The 20,719-nt window shown below is 39.4% G+C and overlaps 1 protein-coding gene across 1 annotated transcript in view; it reads left to right on the top strand.

Annotated features, from left to right (window-relative positions):
• Window positions 1-20,719, top strand: part of LOC113037404 (MAM domain-containing glycosylphosphatidylinositol anchor protein 2) — a 190,602-nt gene that overhangs the window by 94,554 nt on the left and 75,329 nt on the right. The window contains exons 4-6 of the mRNA XM_026194431.2: window positions 7,358-7,554; window positions 12,247-12,379; window positions 12,577-12,846. Of these exons, the coding sequence (XP_026050216.1) occupies window positions 7,358-7,554; window positions 12,247-12,379; window positions 12,577-12,846 (600 nt within the window). The remainder of the gene's footprint in view (window positions 1-7,357; window positions 7,555-12,246; window positions 12,380-12,576; window positions 12,847-20,719) is intronic.

Below are 20,719 nucleotides of genomic sequence, written 5' to 3'. Positions count from 1 at the left end.
TGCACTGCTACTTCAACTGGCAGTAATTATACTTAACCAGACCCGATGACTGTGGCCTGAAAGACCATTACTTTGATACCTAATGTATATCCTATGATGACTCAAGATAGAGAGAAAAAGACTGAGCGCATATGTAGCCTAAGGCAGAATGGTAGCCAGTAAGGGACATTTCATAGAGAAAGTGAGAGGAAAGCCACTTCCTCCCCGTCCCCTAGTACAAATTTAATTTCAAATAAACGCAGAGATGTTGAAATACTTAATGAATAATTCAATGCTTGTTAGTCAGTGCCACAGAGGCATGCCAAAGAAGTGCCATGGCAAGGGTGGTGTGTTGCCCTTTATAAGCCTTAACCCTGCATGTCTAGCTGGGTTAATGTTCCTGGCAGAGACAGCAGTGAAGCAGCTATAAACCCCCCAATGTCAAAGATGTGCCCCTTCACAGTTTAATAAAACAGCTGTTGTGACCGCCAATAACTGACCTACTGATTATATTTCATTTCAAATATTCCTATAGTCCCATAGTGGCGTAAAATAGCACACATAAAGCTATCTGACCTAATGAACCTAATGAAGTGTTTTTATTACAAATGAGTTTTAGATATTTATTACTGTTCTTCAGATGGAATCACAACAAAACCTGCTATTTATTTGTAAGTATTGATAATTATTATTTTTTATAAAGCACTTTTCTAAAAGTTACAAAGAGGTTCACAGAAGGAAAAATGTTTTAAAAAGTCTGAGACATGGATAAAAGAAAATAAGATAAATAGTAAGAATGTACAAGAAAATTAAAACCAACATTGCCATCTATCAGACGGTTGTGAAAGCTATAAAAACGTTTTTAAAAGAAACTAAAAAGACAATAAAGAAGTCGACATTGTGACTTGACTGGCCAGACTGTTCACAGTTTGAGAGCTCTAATGATAAAGGCCTGCTGATCTTTGTTTACTTGCTGAAACTTTAGAATAACCAGCAGCCCAGATGTAAGTAAGTGCCAGACACATGGGAGACTAACAAGTTCTTCATATAATTGGCAGCAAGCCTATTTTGCCTATTTAATTCTTTAAAAGTCATTATTATTATTATTCTCATATTTCTAGGTGCCAGTTACAATCCAGGCAAAAATGTTTTAAATGAACTGACGTCAATTAAGTGAGTTGTGACTGATGCTGTCAAGGCAGAAAAAGAAATAAAAGAACACATGACCTTATGTACGTCATTAGCAAACAAGAATGGTCTAATTTTTAAATTTTATTTAAGCTGAAAGTATTTTTTTTTTAAATATAAATCAAAATGGTAAATGTCACTGACATTCATTTCAGAAATGGCTTATTAGATGTGTTTTCAAAAGTGTGTTTTTAAATTTTCTGGCTTTACTGGCTTTGACTTTAAACACTTGATTTTTAATAAATTTATTAAAAGTTCTTTAAATGGATGTCACAATAGAAGTCAAAGGTTTGACTTAAATGGAAAAAACCCTGAAATTTAAATTGGTACCCATAGTTGTGTGTGACATATTTGCACTGTTATTAATCCTCTGCATCAATGCAAATGCACCTGTATGCTTTCACGCTGAAGATACTCGGTGATAAGATTGTTATTGTTCTTGCTCTATAAAGTGAACATGAAGTTAATGTTACAGCCTGTTTATCAGTAAGACTAAAGACAGGAAAAAGCGAGTCTATTTCTATAACACAGTCGATAACAACAATTTTATGCTGCCCAAACAAATCTCAAGCTAAACAGGAGGAAGCCTTCATGCCTTAATGAGATAAAGTATTTTGTAGATTATCCTATCGTTTTTCTGCACAATGGACAAAGTCAGAGCATCATTTTTTCCCAAACATTTTAGGAGAATCACTGGTTTATCGCAGAGAGCACAAAAGGCAGAGTTTGCATGTCATTAGTTGATAAAAATCCCCCCCACAAAGAACTCACCAGAATAGTAAATCTTTAATGTATATATTTACTTTTACCTCTTTTAGTTTGCTCTACAGCTTTACAAGTTGAAATAATATTACATCTTTGCCACTATTGTGTGTAATAAGTGTGAGTTTTAACAATACATTCACAGGGCTAAAGTTTGGCTATTAGCAGGAATTTAGCTGTCAGCAGCAGTTTTACAGATCTGATGTAGATTCATTTCTACAAAGACACAATAGACAATTCTGAAAGTGAGGAATTAATTTTTTTTAAACATGTATTCTTTTTTTAAATTTTAATCCTAGCCTCACATTTCAGATAGTTGCTAAAGGAGCAAGGGTTGTGTACGAATAACCAAAACACCTGTTGAAATAACTCACAACTATTAAGCATTAATAAGTAACACGGCAAGTCAGAAAGACTTATGAAAGAAATATGGTAGCGGTTCACCTGTTTGAGAAAGACTGTGTGGGCAACTAGTTCAGAATAACTATTTGGGCAAATGATGAAGCCAAAAGCCATCAGTCAGTCGGTAATGTTGTTCTGTTTGCTACAAGTGTTGCAGGAGCTTTAACTCGTTATGATTTTATTTTCTTTACCTACCTGAAAAGTAGTTAAAGTTGTGCCAGAAAGTTTAACTCTGCTTCTAATGCATTTATGGATTCCATAATCTACAGTACATAATATGATGAGATGTCTTTGTACACAACAAGCAAGGCCAACAACCAGTACTGAATGACTGTGACCTGCCCTCAGGGAGACCTTCATTAAAAGATGAATAACCAGCACATTCTGTGGTGGAAATCATTATGTGGGCTCAAGGACTGTCATTGAATGCATATTGCTGCAGAACTGAGAAAGTACAAATTATATCTGCCATATGAAAAAAAGAAATTGAATAAACTGGAACCAGAAATACCTCTGCCCTCTTTAAATGCAACTTGCACAATGGTCTGCTGAATATGTTGAGGGAACATTGGCCAAGCAGACATCACTCCACCCTCATGTTTAGCCAAATAAAAAAGGAACCTACGCAGCCTCATCTTATCACTGTGCACTGCAGCTAGTAAAGTATACATATAACAAGCCATAAACTGTCACAACAGCCTTTAGATATTTAACATCACTGGAAATCTAGCCACGTGGGTATTACGCTTCTGACTGACTCTCATTTTGCAGTGTGTCCACTCACTGTTTCTTTGTTTCTCGGCACAGAAATGTGTATGCCACACCGTCGCGTCTGAACGAGTTTCTCAGTGGATTCTCTCCTCTCCCTCCTTTCATCCCCCCGACAGCACTGAGAGCAGAGCAGCACATGAAACTGCTCACGCTCATATCTCATGTCTCAGAGAATGATATTCAGTTTACTGAGATATCTCTGCTACACAGGCGCCGTCGTCAGAGTGGACTTATTGCAGAAATAGATGCATCATGCCCTCAGCCTCCCGCCAAACTCATCCATCCGCCTCGACAATCACGCTTTAGTGTGAAGCAACAGATGACACCAAATAGATACAGTTAGCAGGAGGTAGTTATTGTGGAGTGTAGCAATGAGATAGAGGTCACTATTGCCGAGGGTTTGAGAGATGGAGGGAAAGGAAATGTTCTGACAATAAATTACATGCTGGATTCACATATTCCATCAGAGGCTTCTGCATGAGATGAATGTTATATATCACTAAAGTGGGTTATTAACCTTGTGACCCACGTAAATGAAATGCAATAAAGTGCATCATTCAGCAAACAGTAATTACAAACCATCTATATCATGGTGTATTTGGGCTCACTTATTTGATGTGTGTTTACACATAACAGTGCATATTGTCAACAATTTTAGATCTTTGTGCGCTATATTTATCCCAAGCGTAACACATTAGCCTGAGAATATTACAGAAATTTCATGTAGAGTCCTCCGTGCCCATAGTTTCAGTTTATTGTTATTAATCTAAAGCATTAAGGGAAAAAAGGGCCCTCGCGGGTATTAAAAAATCTTGCTATGCACATGAACAAAGACATGAATACTTGATGGACATTAAATCAGGTGGCAGACTCATTCTCAGCAACCACTCTTACTGTCTAAAGACCAAGTTTATGACTTAGATAAATGTCAGGATAACTTTATTGTTTTTTCTTTTGTTTTAGATTGTTTTGTTTCTGGGGGATTTTTTTTAGGATTACTTGTCCAAATTTGTTTTTAAAAAAAGGGGGATTGCCATTAATTCAGACCCGGAAACAGTCCTCCTTAGAACAGTCCATTAATCCTATATCTTTCTAGCCAAGCCTTTTTTTTCCTCTTTCTTTTGTTTCTGTTAGTTTCTGACCTCGACCCCACTCCCACCCATCTCTTGCACTTGCTCACGGTCCCTTGGCACAAAATAAAAGCAAAGAGCTTGTCAGTGACATAAGAGAGCTGTTTTCACTCATGAAAGACATTTCACAAATGTCATTCAGGTCAGCAGCTCCCGCTGGTAATCATGCTGGGACAGTGATTAGGTGAAATTAATCGCCACCCTCTGTTGCTCATGGCTGACAGCCCGGAAGCCTGATAGGCTCTCTCTTCTCAGGTGACTTTGGCAAGTCAGGTGGAGAGGGTGAAAGACATCAAAGCCAAGAAGAAATAGACAAACCCACGTTAGATTAGCACCCAGGAGACAGCACTGAAAAAGTGTGCGTCTGTGTGTGGCATGTTGGTGTAGGTGGAGTGGGGCAATACGTGTGTTTTCATGTAGGTGTCTGCCTTTTTTTGGCAGTGGGTAAGTGGGGGGGGGGACATGAAAGGGAAGCAGCCATGGTTTGATGTGATAATGAAGTGACTTCTTTAGTCTTCAATTTCTCTTTTATCCAAACCACTCACTTGTGCCTATTTGTCCAACAAATGTTTTGGTAGGCCTGTAAAGTACAAATCTGATTTCTGCTAGTCAAATGGGAATATCATCATCATGTCGGGTTTTATTTGAGGTTTTTTTTCAGTGTAGAAGATTAAAAAAAAAAGAAGATAAACCGAGCGTTGTACCCTTTTATGCTCGTCTTGTGAGACTTCCACTGCCTCGCATGCACATTGCATCTAACGTTCGCACTTTTGTGCATCATGCTGCCTCCCCCGCCTCCCATTACAGAGAAACCCAGAGTTTGGAGACTTGTCATGGCTGATAGAGGTGAGCGGGAGTGATGCTACGGTTAGTGCGCTAGAGCGTTTAGCTGTACATGGGCAGATTTACCGGCCTGTGAACCCATAAACCTGCAATTACAAACCCTAACAACTCTGGCGCAGACTGCTTGTACACCGCAGTTTTCCTGTGGGCTCTGGGATTTAAGCTTCACAATCAGTCAAGCGTGACTTCAGAAGCTAATTGCACAAGAGTGACATGCACACACACACACACATGCACAATCCTTACGGGGGGAGAAAAAAAATGATGGTGGAGGTGGAATTTTGTTTGAAATTCATCAAATTTTAATCCACTGCGTGCATTTCCATATTTCCATATTTATCTCTTTGCGCTCCTAGCATCCACTCCTTCTCTGCATATCATTTCAGCCCTATTTATAGCTCAAACTGCTCCTTACCTAATATACACATATACAGGCACTTTCGTTGTCACCAAGTAAAAAAAAAAAGGCATCCTCCTATCAGGTCCAATGTTCAATGACACATGTATCCCAAGGTAGATAGGGCTGTCAATGAATCACTCCATTCCTGCCGCAGTTGGTAAACTGACTGTTTGTAGCAGGAAACGGATGAGGCAGACGCTGGGTAGAGTCAGAGATAAGATGTAGGATTCATACTCTTCTTCTCCTCTCTATAATGAATCAGTGTATTTACTTAGAGCAATCTGCTCCTCTAAAATGGCCCTGCAATTGCTCTGTCTTCTCTAGAGCGTTATCACCCCCCTCTCCTGCTTTTTTTTTCCCTCCCCACCCCTCCAAAGGTAATTGCTCTTACCTGAGACACTGTAATGGATCCTGGATGAAGTATTGACCGCTGCTAGATTTTGATTAAGGGGCTGTAGGGCAGAACATGTCTTTAATGAAACCGAGGAATCAGCATTCTCTGGTTGGTGTGTCCAGGAGGGATGCTGTGGCCCACAGCCCTTTGATTAGGACCTGATCCTTTGCAAATCCAGGGGTGGGCCAAAGCTGCAGAATTAAAAGGAATGAATTTATCCATTAACGATACCTAAAGCATGTGTAGTTTTTCTCTAGAGGCTTATAATCATTAAATATTTGGGTATTTACCGTGAGCAGTTTGCTTGCTTTTTTGCTCACACATTAAAACACCAGCTCAGTCATCCACCTTGTTGCACATTGGCTGATACACTAACTCCCCCATCAACACCCTCAATCATATCCCCCCTCATAGGTCACTCGTTATCAGTTAGAATTTTAAGGATGAAGAATAACTTGCGTGGGTGTCTCTCATCCTTTCCTTAAATTGCCTCATTTTTTTTCTTTTCTTTTTTTTTTTGCTCATGAAAAAACTGATTGCATCTCGGATGGAGATGAAAGGGAAACAGCTAGCTCCCCACGTTCTTTAAGCGTGCAAATGGACATAATCTAAAAGGCGAGTATTAGCATGCTAAAAGACACCACAGCTATGATGAACACCATTTGCCAAGGCTTAATGCGATAGCCGGGTAAGATGATTAACTTTGAATCCATTTAATCAACGACAGGCACTTTCTCAAATAACCAACTGTCTGGTATTGGGGTAAAACTTCCTTCAGATCTGTCAGGGAATGGGTAGAGTAACAGATGTGTCAAATCACAGAGTGCCTGAATGAGATCAGAGGCCAGCCAAACAGTGTTCTTTGAAGTGATGGACATCAAACATCATTTTGTGCACAGTATTTGTCATCCTCTCTCGTCTTTGAAGCTCACAATGGAGTGCGACTTGGAGCACAGAGCAGCTCGATTTGACTGGGAAGTCAATGTGCCCTTGGGCGGCATCCTATTGACTTAAACAGTTCAGGTAGTGGGCTTCTCACCTCCTTTCTCACGTTGACCCCCGAGTCCATGCAGATTGCTGGCTCCCCCTAATGCAATGAGAATTCTGACCCCTTCACTCAGACCTCTAACCACAATCAAGAAGTGCGTATTGTGAGCGATTATAGTTGTGATTGCTGTTACGGTACAGATTTGTTATTGCTACAGCACCCTGGAAAATATAGTGTGTGAATGTGAGAGTGAATGAATAGTAGAATTGTAAAGCGTGTTGAGTGTCTAGAAAAGCGCTATATAAATGCAATCCATTATTGTGTGTGTGTGTATGTATGTATATATATATATATATATATATATTTATTTATTTATTTATTTATTTATTTTTTGGAAATATTTTAACATATTGATCTATAGATTTGTTGTTTAGTGAAAAATGGGAAAGTGTTTATTAATGCCTTCCTCCTCTGTGTGTGTGTGTGGGATCCTTTCACAGACCTTGATGACCCGGTGGTGACAGTGCACCAGAGTATAGGAGAAGCTAAGGAACAGTTCTACTATGAGAGGACTGTATTCCTGCGCTGTGTGGCTAACTCCAACCCGCCTGTCCGCTACAGCTGGCATCGTGGGAGAGAGGTCCTGACGCAAGGCTCAGACAAGGGTGTGGAGATCTATGAGCCATTTTTCACACAGGTAAGTCGACAGGAACGTGATTTGAATGAATATCTCAAATTAAAATGAATGGCACATGTAGAGAAAGTTGATCTATTTTAAAGGTCTAAAAGAAGGACATGGTATGACCAAGAATTACGAAACAAATGTAATAGCCAAGACAACAAATTCATCAACAAAGTGTTTGCAAATGTCAAGAAAGACTTCCACGGCGCCTTCCTATGTGACACCATGTGGACATGGCTCGCGGGTTATCCGCCATATTGGACGTGATACAACCATTGGTTACTAGGGAAACGTGCTTTCTGATTAATTAGCCGTGGCTCCTATGGGGTTGGCTGTCACTCGTGACTGCTTTGGTTGCTAGCAGGTTGTCTGTTGATTTTCATGCTTTTCTGCAAATATTTGCTAATTACTAGCTGAGTGATAGTACAACTTGATAAAGTGCGACATGAACTTGAAATGGACGGGGTTTACATTCTCAGTCAAAGTTATGATTTAGTGCTGATCCCTTCTTACAAAAGGTGATACTTTTACCTTGAAGACAACATTTCTGGTGTTGCATTTTTAAAGAGACAGCAGAACTTGCTGTACGAAGAACGACTTTATTGCTTGACCAACGCTCGACAAGTCCACCACTTCCATTAAAAACATGATCACAGCAATATCCTCGTGACCAAAGCGAACGCAAGGAGGCTTTTTTCTTAACCAGCTGGAGAACATATGTTTTTCCATAGTGACAGGTGGTTGTCACGGGTCTGTCAGCCTTTATGATTGAGGATTTTGCATTTTTTGCATTTTTCCCAGCAACTGACGCAACCTCCAGCAACCACTTAAAACTGCTCGGGTTGCCAGATGCTCACAGACCAGTCTGTAGATTTGTCTGACATTGCCACCATCATCATAACACATCAAGATGGGTTCAAGTTTCCAACCATGACTCCACAGCCGTCTTTTTTTACTGACTGTTGTCTAATGTTGTTAGCATTTGAATGTGAACCTTTGGTAAAAGTCTTTGAATTTTGTTTTGCCTAACCTGTCATTAAGACATGCACCTTGTGCCCTCCCCCAGAGACTACAAAGAAAGAACAAATAGGCTGATACCGTACAGAGGATCTGAAACCATTTAATAACCTTCTGAAGGCAAAGCACAAGCTCTGTTTATCAGGTGCTAAATTAGCTGAAACTCTGTCTCACAGCGTGCTCTCATATTTATTTAGCGATCCACTCATGACCAGAATTAAGTCGCAGCTGTGGCACCTTCATGTGTGTGTGTGCTGTTTGTTTAACCATGGGAAGGCAAAAGAAACATTTTCATTATAAATCAAGCAGTTTTGGAAAACACCAACAAACAAAAAAAGGCTTGGAATTCTCCAGAAATTCCCACAGTATATTACTCTCTCACCATGGGATCGCGTTTTGGTTTCAGTTGCAATAAACAGAAAGAGCAAAGTATTATTTTTGCCATCAGATGTGAAGCTTCATTGCACTCCATGAATTACGCAATGGCCTTTATTACGAATATAAATGGCCTTTCGAAAAAAAAAAAAAAAGCCCTGCACCTAAAGTAAACCATCTTTCTTAGCAGTGCCATTATTAATATCGGTAATGCACTGTATTATTGCATATTGTGGCATATTTTTAAAGGTACTGCAAAGCTTTAAAACTGATGCATACACATACAAATGTAAATCATGATATATCTTGACCTCATTTAACAATGCGTTAACAAACCCAACATCACACTGTCACAACAGCCGCACACCCTTTCTGCATTTTTTTCTAGCGAGATGAGTAAGAGGCAGTTGCTAATTATCGAATCAACGCAGCACGTTGTCACGTAATTATAGTGTTTCTATTTGATTTAGGTGATTTGATTATGTATTGGCAATAACATTATTGTTGTGGCTATTTGTTATAAAACCCTGCTGCATACCTTAGAGTGCAGTACCAGCCTCACTAACCCAGTTTCATGAGTTACATGCATATTAAGGATTTGCAGATGCTGAAAGGCTGCGGAAAGACTTTTCTTCACAAATCAGTTCTTTCAGATGATCAAGTGGATTTTCTTTACAGTCTGAAAATTGAGAAGCTTTGTTCCAAAATGGATTTTGTGCAGTCAACAAAGAACTGATTGAGATTGTTCAGCCACTTGTGAGGGAATTGTAGTTTTCTTTTTCTTTTTTGTTTAATTGATCGAATTGGATGTGAGTTGTATGTGGAATGGAGCGTCTGAGAGAATACAAAACTATGACAAAGAGAAAAAGACATCTGAGAGGGGAAAAGAGGCTTAAGAAGTGGCAAGAGGAAAAGAAAAAAGATTAAAAAAAAAAAAAAGTGAAATTGATGTTTGGCCAAATGGAGAAAGATGGCTGGGAACTAATAGAGTGGGTGAAGGAGTCTGAAGACGCTGCACAACCGGGCCCCAAAAGACACTTCTCCCTTCCATCCTGCTCTTCATACCTCTTTGCTCCTTCCCTCGCTCCTTCATCCTGCCCTCTATTAAAGCTTTAATTGGGTCTGAAATTTGAACACAACCCAAAACTCAGAGATTAGCATTACGTGAATCCAACCCCAAATAAATCCTGACTAAACTCCAAGTAATTTGCACATATAAATGGCTAATAACATTATTTTTCAACAATATATTGGAACTTGCCTGAACTCTCCGCAGACTATTCAGGGAATCACTTGTAACTGACCTAAATCAAAGCTGCAGCGTCTCCTTTTGTCTCCTTTTGTCTCCTTTTCCTTTTTTATCCATGGATTTTTAGTTAAGTTTATCTTTACGACTTCCTTTCTTCACTCTGGCACAATTTTTCCAGCCCAGCAAAATGCTTTATATTCCCACTGATGCTGTAGAAATGCAGGAGTGGCATTTTAAACCAGTTCATAATTAAGCGAGCAGAGGTGTGGCTTTATTGTAGAAACCACGTCCTGCTGTCTGTAACGTTTTCCCTCTGGCCGCAAAACTTTGCCTGCAATGTGTCGAAAATAGCACAATTATCCACTTCATCCATTATTTCTGCTTCAATTTTAGGCTATTAGAATAATTAACACTTATGGATTTGATGTTTTTGTGTGCTATGATATTCTCTTTTTTCAAATGTTACCTTCTATAAAATGACAATAAGCCGTAATGTATCATTTTCTAATTTGTGATGGGCTGTAATATCAGTGTTGGAGTTGCCAAGATGTGGAAAAAAACCTTTGTTTTTTTTGTTTTTTTGCTGTAATTAATTAGGATGCCTACTGCAACCGACTGTTTGTCCAGCTAGCTTATGGAAAAGGTCAGAAAGAAAATCAATTTATTAACTGCTTATTAACATTTACAACCGCAGGCCTAATGTAGTTCACTTCACTTAGATACAATTTGACCAGCAACAAGAATGTGAAATGAGGCTGATAAGACCTTTTTTATTCACATTGTTTGGTGAAAGTTTGCATTATTACTGTATCAGATTTGCAGGTATAAATGTTAGTGTTTCCTGTGAGGAATTAGCAAATTATTTTGATCCGAGTGTCAAGGCTTTTAAGTAGGTAATCAAACAGTCTAGTGGATGATTTATTAATGAATTAAAAATCTAAAAAGGCAAAAAGTGTCTCAAATGGTTACCACATCTCAGAATGTGGTAACCATTTTTTTGATTCATCTCCCTCAGATATTTTCCCAGAGCCAGTGTCCTGCTGCTTGCATGAAAAATACCCTCAAGTCATTTTTACCACCAAACATCTTAAGCCCAAGTGGTTTCAATTTTAGTTTTTCTTCCTCACAAACATGCAGTTAAAGCATGAAAACAAAGCTAGAGATGCCATATTTTTTAGCTGATAGACACCACACTCCTCCCAAATTTCTATAGACACCTATTAAGTCTCATTCCCAAAGCTGTTTATGTACTTTAGTGTTCAATCTGTCCATCAATATGGCCATCAATCCCTCGGACCACTTTGGTTTAATGGCTTCAACCCCTTGCATTTTCCAAATTGTCTTTCCTACCAGTTGCACCAATTGCATTTTGAATACCTCAGTACCATAGGCATCGTTCCCCTGATATCCGCTTCAAAGCAAAAGTGGTAACGGAAAAATAAAGGAAGCGAAATGTTGGGTCCATGGCTCATCTAATGCAATTAATTTATCCATGAGCCTCACCAGAAATGAAAGGGTGTGAAAGTCGTGAGTGATTGCAGCGTTGTGTGTGCTGCCACAGCATGTGGCTGACTCATCTTTGATTCCCTCCCCAACGCATCCCTGCACCCACACACTGGAGTCAGCCAGATCAAAGATTTACATCCTTATTGTAACATTTCGGGTGGGGCTCATAGTCGACAGGCCCGGTTGGAATCAAATGCACTTTGTCAATGGGCGAGCCATTTCTTTGGAGAGATCCCCTACTGTGCTCATCTGTATTCCTGGAGCTCTGTGGCACAAAATGCTATAGGGCTTTTCACTAGAGAGTAATCCACTCATTGCTGAAAAACATCAGGATCATTTTCATTTAGATTTAACTATCAAATGTCTGAACTCTGTGGCACTTTTTCACCTGCCTTTATTAAAATTACATACGTGTTAATAAATATCGACTTTTCTGTGGAGCAATTTGGCCTTTGTAATCTCCTTCCCAGTGCCTATTTTTTTATATTCCTTTCACTTGATTATGTTCATATTTTTGCACACATTTGCATACCAGTGTTGTTTTTTCGTCTGAGCTGCAGGGGGAAACGAAGATTCTGAAGCTGAAGAATCTGCGTCCCCAAGACTACGCTAACTACAGCTGCATCGCCTCTGTCAGAAATGTGTGTGGGATTCCTGACCGCAGTGTTATCTTCAGACTTACCAATAAGACAGGTACTCCACATCATTACTGACTTTTGTGCACAGAAAGCTTATTGCAACCAAATAATTATATCCTAAAAAAAGAAAGATGTAGAAAGAGAAAGATGAACTGTCATGCATTTTCTCAGCTGAGTTATTCTGTAACTGTCATAACTGCCAAAGCCGTCCATCTTCCTCCAGTCTATCATCGATGCTCTCTTTTTCCACAGCATCCCCGTCCATCAAACTGCTGGTAGAGGATCCTATTGTGGTGAATCCAGGACAGACAGTATCCTTGGTTTGCATCACTACTGGAGGTGAGCCACCTCCCATTCTCACCTGGGTCAGCAGTAATGACAGCCTGCCACAAAGAAGTGTGGTGAAGGGCGGCACACTTACGCTTCCGGCCATCACCTCAGATGAGGCGGGGGTCTACAGCTGCGTGGCCAGCAACAATGTGGGAAACCCTGCTAAGAAGTCCACTACCATTGTAGTGCGAGGTGAGAATGCATACCTGCATATAAAAACAATATATAGATCCCAACATAAGATATATATTATTTTTTTGATTATCTAGGTGCAAAAGTATCAAAGTTTATATTTAGAAAATGTGTCTTTCAAGACTTCCATTTTCATTCGGTCGTTAATACTAGCTATGTCTTTAGCCTGGTAAACAGAAACCCACACTCCAACCTTTTTTTACACCATGTCACACTGCTAATGCTAACCCTAAAGCCTGTTCTGCCAATTTTAGAAGCCATACAGAATCCACATACTGAAGACAGGCATCCAGATGGAATCTAAGAATCTGAAAACCCAATAAATTCCTTTTTTTTTATTGCAATACCTCCACAACTATAAAAAAAAAATCCTTAGAGTGTAGATCGAATAATATGGCTAACAGTACCATTCAATACTTTTTTTATTTTATACCCACAAACCAAACGAAATGCTTGGGGATATTGTGGAAACTTTACGAATGATTTCAAACCAATAAACAATGACAACATATGTGTTTCTTATAACCTGCTGTGCAACCAAATATTGGCTAATTTTTACGGATCCTCATTTTTAAAAATATGCATTTTATCCAGTCTCATGCTGTCTGTCTCTGCTATATTATACACTTTATACCCGTCACTCACACAGCATGCAGCAAAAATGACGTCACATCCCCTGGCACAAACCACATTCTGGTGTAACCTCGTGCAGGTCCCGTTGCCGGCATGGTTGGGTTGAACACACAAGAATCCGATTGTGTCGCTTTTCATTGCCATTTCAAAGAAATATCAATGCAGAAGCTCAGAGATTCCCAGCTTATGCAGAGTAAGATGCTGTAACAGCTTGAAAAGATGAGTTTTTGAGAAAATTCTGCAGTAACTTTGCTTTCTGTTTTGACTTCCACTGCTCCAGTACCAGTGCTGATGCACAGGGTTTTTTTGAGTGGCATTAAGTAGAATACTTCAGCAAGTACCCATGCAATCAACACTGGAATGAATGGTGACGAGGCTGTGGTGATCTCACTGGTTGCAACGACATTAATGGGCCCTTTAGTATGCTCAACTAATCTCTTTTCACGAAGTAGCTGTTTCTGACCACACCAGCCAAAGAGGACAATCAAAAAGCCTGTGACTGTTTAATAGTTTATTGGATTGTAGTAATTCATTTGAATTTTAAGTGGGAAAAAGGTATACTATAGCAAATATGTGGACATAAATAGATAAATAAATAACAAATAAAACTAACAAGCCACAGTCCTGAAATAATAGGCAAATTCCCTTTGTGCTGATTGAAAGGAAGAGTTGAAATTTTCTCTGTTTTCTTCATATGTTTATATTAAGTATATTCACAGGCTCGATAGCTTCTGATAAAGAAGTGCGGTTTAAAGTTACAAACCCATCAAACCTTTACTTCAGCTGTGGATAATTTTAAAACAGTCGAGGGCAAGTGTCACAGTTTGCCGTGGGAAACTGCGTGGAGTGTGAAGAGCGGACTCAGGTGCAGATATTCTAAAACTCAAACTTAACTGATGATGAGCCGTTTATTAAGGCAGACAGAACAGTAAAAAATAAAGAGGCAAAAACAATGCAAACTAAGCAATAACCTAAACTGGGTAAACTAGAAAGGAAACATGAACTATGAAACTATGGGGCGATCGTGGCTTTAGAGTTTGCAGTTCGTCTTGTAATCGGAAGGTTGCTGGTTCGAGCCCCGGCTCGGACAGTCTCGGTCGTTGTGTCTTTGGGCAAGACACTTCACCTACCGCCTACTGGTGATGGCCTGAGGGGCCGATGGTGCAATATGGCAGCCTCGCTTCTGTCAGTCTGCCCCAGGGCAGCTGTGGCTACAACTGTAGCTGCCTTCACCAGTGTGTGAATGTGAGAGTGAATGAATAGTGGTATAAGCGCTTTGAGGGGTCCCGAAAAGCGCTATATAAATGCAATCCATTATTATTAAAAACCCTGGAAAACAGAAAAACAAACAAAACTCTAAACATGGCAATGATGATGAGGCTATATGAAAACCTGAACGCAGGACATGGCATGGGAACAACGCAGACGACCCGACAAAGACTGAATGAGAAGGCACAGACTAAATACACACAGGAGGCTAATGAGAGAAGTGGGAACACATGGCGGAACAGCTGACACACATGAACATAACGACGTCACAGTGGAAGAGCAAAACTAAACACGATGAACACAGGAACACAAGACCTCTTCAAAATAAAACAGGAAACATAAGACGCAGACATGACAACCTGAACTTGACAATGTAAGACACAGACATGAAACACATGAAGGGCAAGGGAGACTTAACAGGGGTGGAAGACACAAGGGGACTCTAATGACAAAGAACTATAACAACAAAAAAAGGAACTTAGAAAACCTGAAGGGCTTAAACATAAACCATAAACTAAAACTCAAAACGCTGGGTCAAAAGACCCAGGATCGTGACAGGTAATGCTAGCGGGAAGAGAGTGCGAAGCCATTAATTAAAATACACTGATTCAAGAAGTGGTTATCACAAATTTAACAAGAGCAGCTGGAGGAGGGTCACTGCTGTTTGCTTGGTCATTACCAGAAAAACATTATTTTCCAAGCTGCTCTTCACCTGAGTGGCACAGGAGGCAGAGGAGCATCTGATCTTGCTGTAGCTCATTACAGAAATAACTGTTTTCTGAGTACCACTTTCTGCATGCTCGTCGTACTGATGGCTCGCTATCAAAGTGGATACCCAGCAGATGATGGGCACTTGTACTCGATATGAACTTGGCATAAGAAATGTCAAAAAAAAAGTCATATGCTGAAAATGTATTTGAGGACTAATTCTTAATAAAGGCAATGTTCGAATTTGTAAAGAAAAGCCATTTCACTATAAGAGCGGCAGCGATGCGGCACAGCGCCTGAGGAAATTGACTTTCATACTTTTAAATCGATTGCCGTTACTAAGCTTGAGGATTAAGGATGGTGTTTGATCAGACTTTTATCTGTGACATAACAGAAGATACCAGTGCCCTGAATGAGAAAATGCAGGAATCTGAGGCAGGTGAATAAAAACATGCATTAATTAGCTTAAGCCTGACAAACAAAACAAGCATTGGTGCAATGATCATACTTTACGTTTCTCTGTTCGCACATAAGTGGAAGACATATGAACAGGAGTTTAGCAGAGTGGCTCAGAAGTGCAGTTTGTCATAATTTTCTCTTTCCATCTCAGAGATTATGCCACAGCTCCATCATCAGGTCGCCGCTATGCTGAGTCTGTTTGGAAGCTTTTATTTATGCAGCCATATGCTCCCTAGGCTGAAAATCAAATCATCAACAAATCATCTCTGATGGTCCCCCTGACAGATATACCCCGTCTCCGTATTGTGAAAGTGCCCATACAGTTGAAGACTTAAGAACTGAAAGGCTTGCATCAAAGAGGAGATGTCAGGTGTCCCATAGGAGCGAATAAGTCAGAGCACACTCACTGCAGGCAGTCACTGCAATAAATATGACACACTCGCTGATGTGTCTCACATCTGGATGCACAGTACGTTGCATATGAGATCTTAGTAAAATATCATAAAAGAGAATTCACTACCTTTATTAAACATGTGTTGTTTAAATATATAGACCTCTGTCATCTGTCTAAGCCTATGGAGCATTGTCTGCACTCATAAAAAGTTAAACAGGAAGAATATGCATTATTCTGCTTGAATATCTAGTAGCAAACACATACGCAGCCACTGATTTGTTATGCAGCGGTTTGCAGACAAAAAAGTATTTTATTTGTGCCATCACGCCAGATATAAAAGTTTAATGCATTATATAACTCTGACTTGGATATTTTATATAGTTGTTACTGTTCTTAAAGTTGTATTGACTTAGCAACAGAAAAAATATTCATTATGGAGTTACTGTACTGTGCAAAAGTCTTGAACCACCACTCATTTCTTTAATATTTTGCTTCCAAGGAGCAAGATTTTCTTTTCTTTTTTTTTTCTTTGTTTTTCTGTTGAGTCCTTGTACCTGACCATGTTTAAAAGAATATATATGTATATTTCTAAAACCATATAGCACTGACCTGTGAATCAAGAGACGTGCCACTGTTGTGTCCACATATAACCAACAACGTAGCAAAGAACCAAGTTTATTTTTTATCTTTCTGTAATTTGTTTCTATTTCATTAGTGGAATCTATGAAACATGCCATAAATAGTTTGACAGGCATAAAATAGTATTTTTGCTCCAACAAGGTGATTCCCAAAGAGCTTTTACCTGAAAACTTGCCATGTCTCTGCATAGTATAGAGTGAGTACATAGATACATTTTGAGGAAACTGTACAAGTGATGGAAAAAAGAAGAAGTGGCAGGCCTGAAGAGGACTATCTACAGAACATGAACACTATTTGCAAGTCATGTCCTTAAGAAATAGGAAAGAATCCGGCAATGACCTGACACAGTGCTTTTGCATCCCATCAGAGATGGTTTCAGTTGATGGGTAGCTATCAAGAAGCTATTATTCAGGAAGGGAAAGAGGAAGAAAAAGCTGAAGAATGACAAATTTGAACATTTTATATTGTTATGGGAATATTGATGGAATTCATGGAATTCTGAACACAAAGTCACTCACAGCAGACCACTATCAGTCAGGGATTGGCCTCCCCAGAATATTAACATTACTGAGGTTGTGCACAATCATCTTGATAGAGAACAGAACAAAAGAAAGAAACATCCAAAGAAGAACTTTGAATCTCCTTCAACAAGCCTGGAGAACTATTCCTCTAGACTCCTTAAAGAAGTTTCAGGAAAGCTGCCTTAGAGAGTTCAGGTGTTAAAGAATAAAGGCGGTCCAAACAAACATTGGCTTTCATGTCCTGCTTGTTACAAGTGAACTCTGTTTTTCTCTTAAAAGCTGCATTCCCATTTGTTTTTGCATCTTTCAGTAAATTGCTGCATCTGTTTTCCTAAAAAAAAAATATAAAGACATTTGGGTGCCTTGAGACTTTTGCACTGTACTGCGTCCTTGTATGAAAGACTTAAGTCTTAAAGGCTCGTAAAACCCGCTTATATCACTTTGACTTCCATTTAGATGTTTAGACCACAGCAGTAAGATAGGAGGGGTGGGTGAAGAATTGACAAGAATTCAGGTACATAAAATTAATGAGTCATCACACATCAAACAGCAAACAGACATAAATGAAAGATAGAAAGGGAGTGCAACAGTCAAAATGACACAATTAATGAACATGTGATAAAGCAAATAAAAGGTCTCTGACAAAAGAAAATAAATTGGGCACATTCTTATCTGACTAATGAACAGTCCCTCGTGTCAGTACAGCTCTGGGATGAATCACGACAGACAGTGGAAATAACACTTTTCACAAAGACCGTATTTTGATCAGATAACTTGAATGATAGCTGAGCTTGGACACAGAGCGATATCATCAAAGCAGAGTCAATTAGAAAGGAAGACAAACTGAGGTGACAGAATCATGCCTCAGTTTGTCACAATCATGTGACGCAAAACAATCCAAAGTCAAGCAAAACATCACTGGTGTCAAATTTAATTTGGACCAAACACTAGAAATAGAATAAATGCTCTAAAAGCCAAAAACAATGCTCTTTTGATTTTTTTTTTTATCTGACAGGAAAATAAACTGTGAGGAACAGTTAGTTAAAAAGAGAGGCGATGTTGTCTAACTTGACATCACTAATTGGCAGGAGGTGGGTTCAGGAGGCTATCACATATCTCAGGATCGCTCTCTTGAGTCTGATGAGCTGTCACTAACTCAATTTCAATTTTGGGATTAGCATGCACCAAATAATTGTGGTCGTCATAGCTGTGCAATGGTAGATATATGTCTAGATTCAATGATTTAACATATCATTTGTACCAAAAATAGATTCTGCTGTAAGGCTTAAGCGCAAGCATCAGCACAATGTACTTTATTTTAAACAACATGATACTTAAGGGCTGGTCTCATCAGTCTCATCAGTCGCTCCGACCGTATCAGCATGATATAGATAATTATAATCTGTTTGACGACTGCTTTTCTTTAAACCAAACTGTGAGTCATTTTTTTTCAGAACCTTTTATCCTTTGCGTACTCGTGCTTTTGCGGCATCTTTGTGGCGCTTCCCTCAAAGTGATTCTTCCTGTAAGTGAGTGTCACGCGGCATGAAAGAAAACTCACAGCATCGCGCCGTATTAAGGGGGCTGGTGGGTGGGCCATGATGGGGTTGTGCTAAATTTCCATTTTTACTGGGAAACTTCTATCACCATGGATACTGTTAGGTCTTTGAATTTAGAAGCAAATCAGATTTTTTCTATTTTTCCCCCCCATCACAGAATTTTCTGTAGATTTTTTCTAAATCTTAAAAAAAAAGGTTACAAAACGACAAAAAAGAGAGTTATGAGGAATAAATGAAGTAATGCTCGGAAAGCTGCAAGAGATTAATCTGACACATGTTGCTTCTGTTTATGGAATGTAGATTCAGCAGAAGCATTCACTAGATTTCCCAAAATTGTGATGTTTGAAAGTACCCTGCAGCTACACATTATATACTAAATCCCTTATTTCACATAAGCATATAACCCAAACATTGTAAAGAACAATGACCACTATGCTTAATCCAGCTTTCAGTCCTAGTGTACAGATAAAGGATTTCTGAGTTTGATCTTCTGGTGAATCTTATGAGGTTGTGACCATTAACAAAGACCCAAACATACACATCAGGGATGTCAAACTCATATTACATCGTGGGCCACATACAGCCCACTTCATACACGACAGAGAAATACTGCTGTAGTAAATGCTGCTTTTTATTCTTCTTCTCTAACACATAAATAATTTTCCTATGATCTACAAAATATATGCTTCCTTCTATTACTTGCATTTTTGTTCCATGCAATAGTGGTTGAGGTCGGTTAGCAATAGTTAATGATTAGTACCTTTAATTCAGCGTTACTAGTTACAAAATTTGATCTCTTTAAAAGGGTATTTACTCTGTCATCTACTAATTTTACCAAAAATGAGGACCTGTTGTTGTACATGTCATTGGTGTAGAAGACCTTTATCTTATTGTACATATACTTTTGAATCTACTGACTTGATCTCATTCCCTATTGATGTGATATCAGGTTGGATATTGGTAGCATGTCCTGCACTATGGAACCAGTCACAGCCTTTTGGATTTTTTACTTGTAGCTTTAGCTGAACTAAAAAAGTAGCCAGTGCTGTTTTGGAGTGTCATTCTCCTCTTCAGTGGGCCACTCTGGAGCTCTGCTTAGCAGCAGGTGCTTCTTCAGATTTTAAGTAGACACTTACTATCACCCACACGCAATTTGCATTTTACTGTGATCTGCTCTCCCTTTTCACCCACAAATTCAAAACAGTCTGAATACTTCCACGCCATAAAGGCAGTCCTTGCTTCTATCTCCCTCACTGAGCTACACGATGGTACAACTGCTGGATTAAAAGAACAGACCTTCTGTCTGCCTGCCTGTGTGTACAGTATGCGTGTGTACATGTCAATGCTCTGCCAATCTCTAATAAATGTGTCGTGTGTAAGTAAGAGGCATTGAAGGCTAAACGTTTGGAAATGTAAGCACTTTGGAGGAGAGAGTACCCATGAGTGGCTAGCTATTGCTTTACTTCACGTGTACGTGAAATACAAAATTATTTGGTTCTGCTCCTCTGAGTTTATTTTGCTCAATTTACAGGGTCACCCTGTGGCCTCCTCTTTGCCTATCTCAGCTTGTTCACTCTTGTCTCCAGTCCTTGAGAAGCCCTAGCAAACTGCTGTTGCCAAAGGGGGCTGTGTATGTGAAAACACACATCTCTCCCTAGCAGATGGTAGTTTCGGTGGCCATACTGTCCCAC

This window comes from Astatotilapia calliptera, chromosome 15 (genome assembly GCF_964374335.1).
Source record: "Astatotilapia calliptera chromosome 15, fAstCal68.1, whole genome shotgun sequence".
Lineage (NCBI taxonomy): Eukaryota > Metazoa > Chordata > Actinopteri > Cichliformes > Cichlidae > Astatotilapia > Astatotilapia calliptera.
This window is presented reverse-complemented; position numbering and strand designations above follow the sequence as displayed.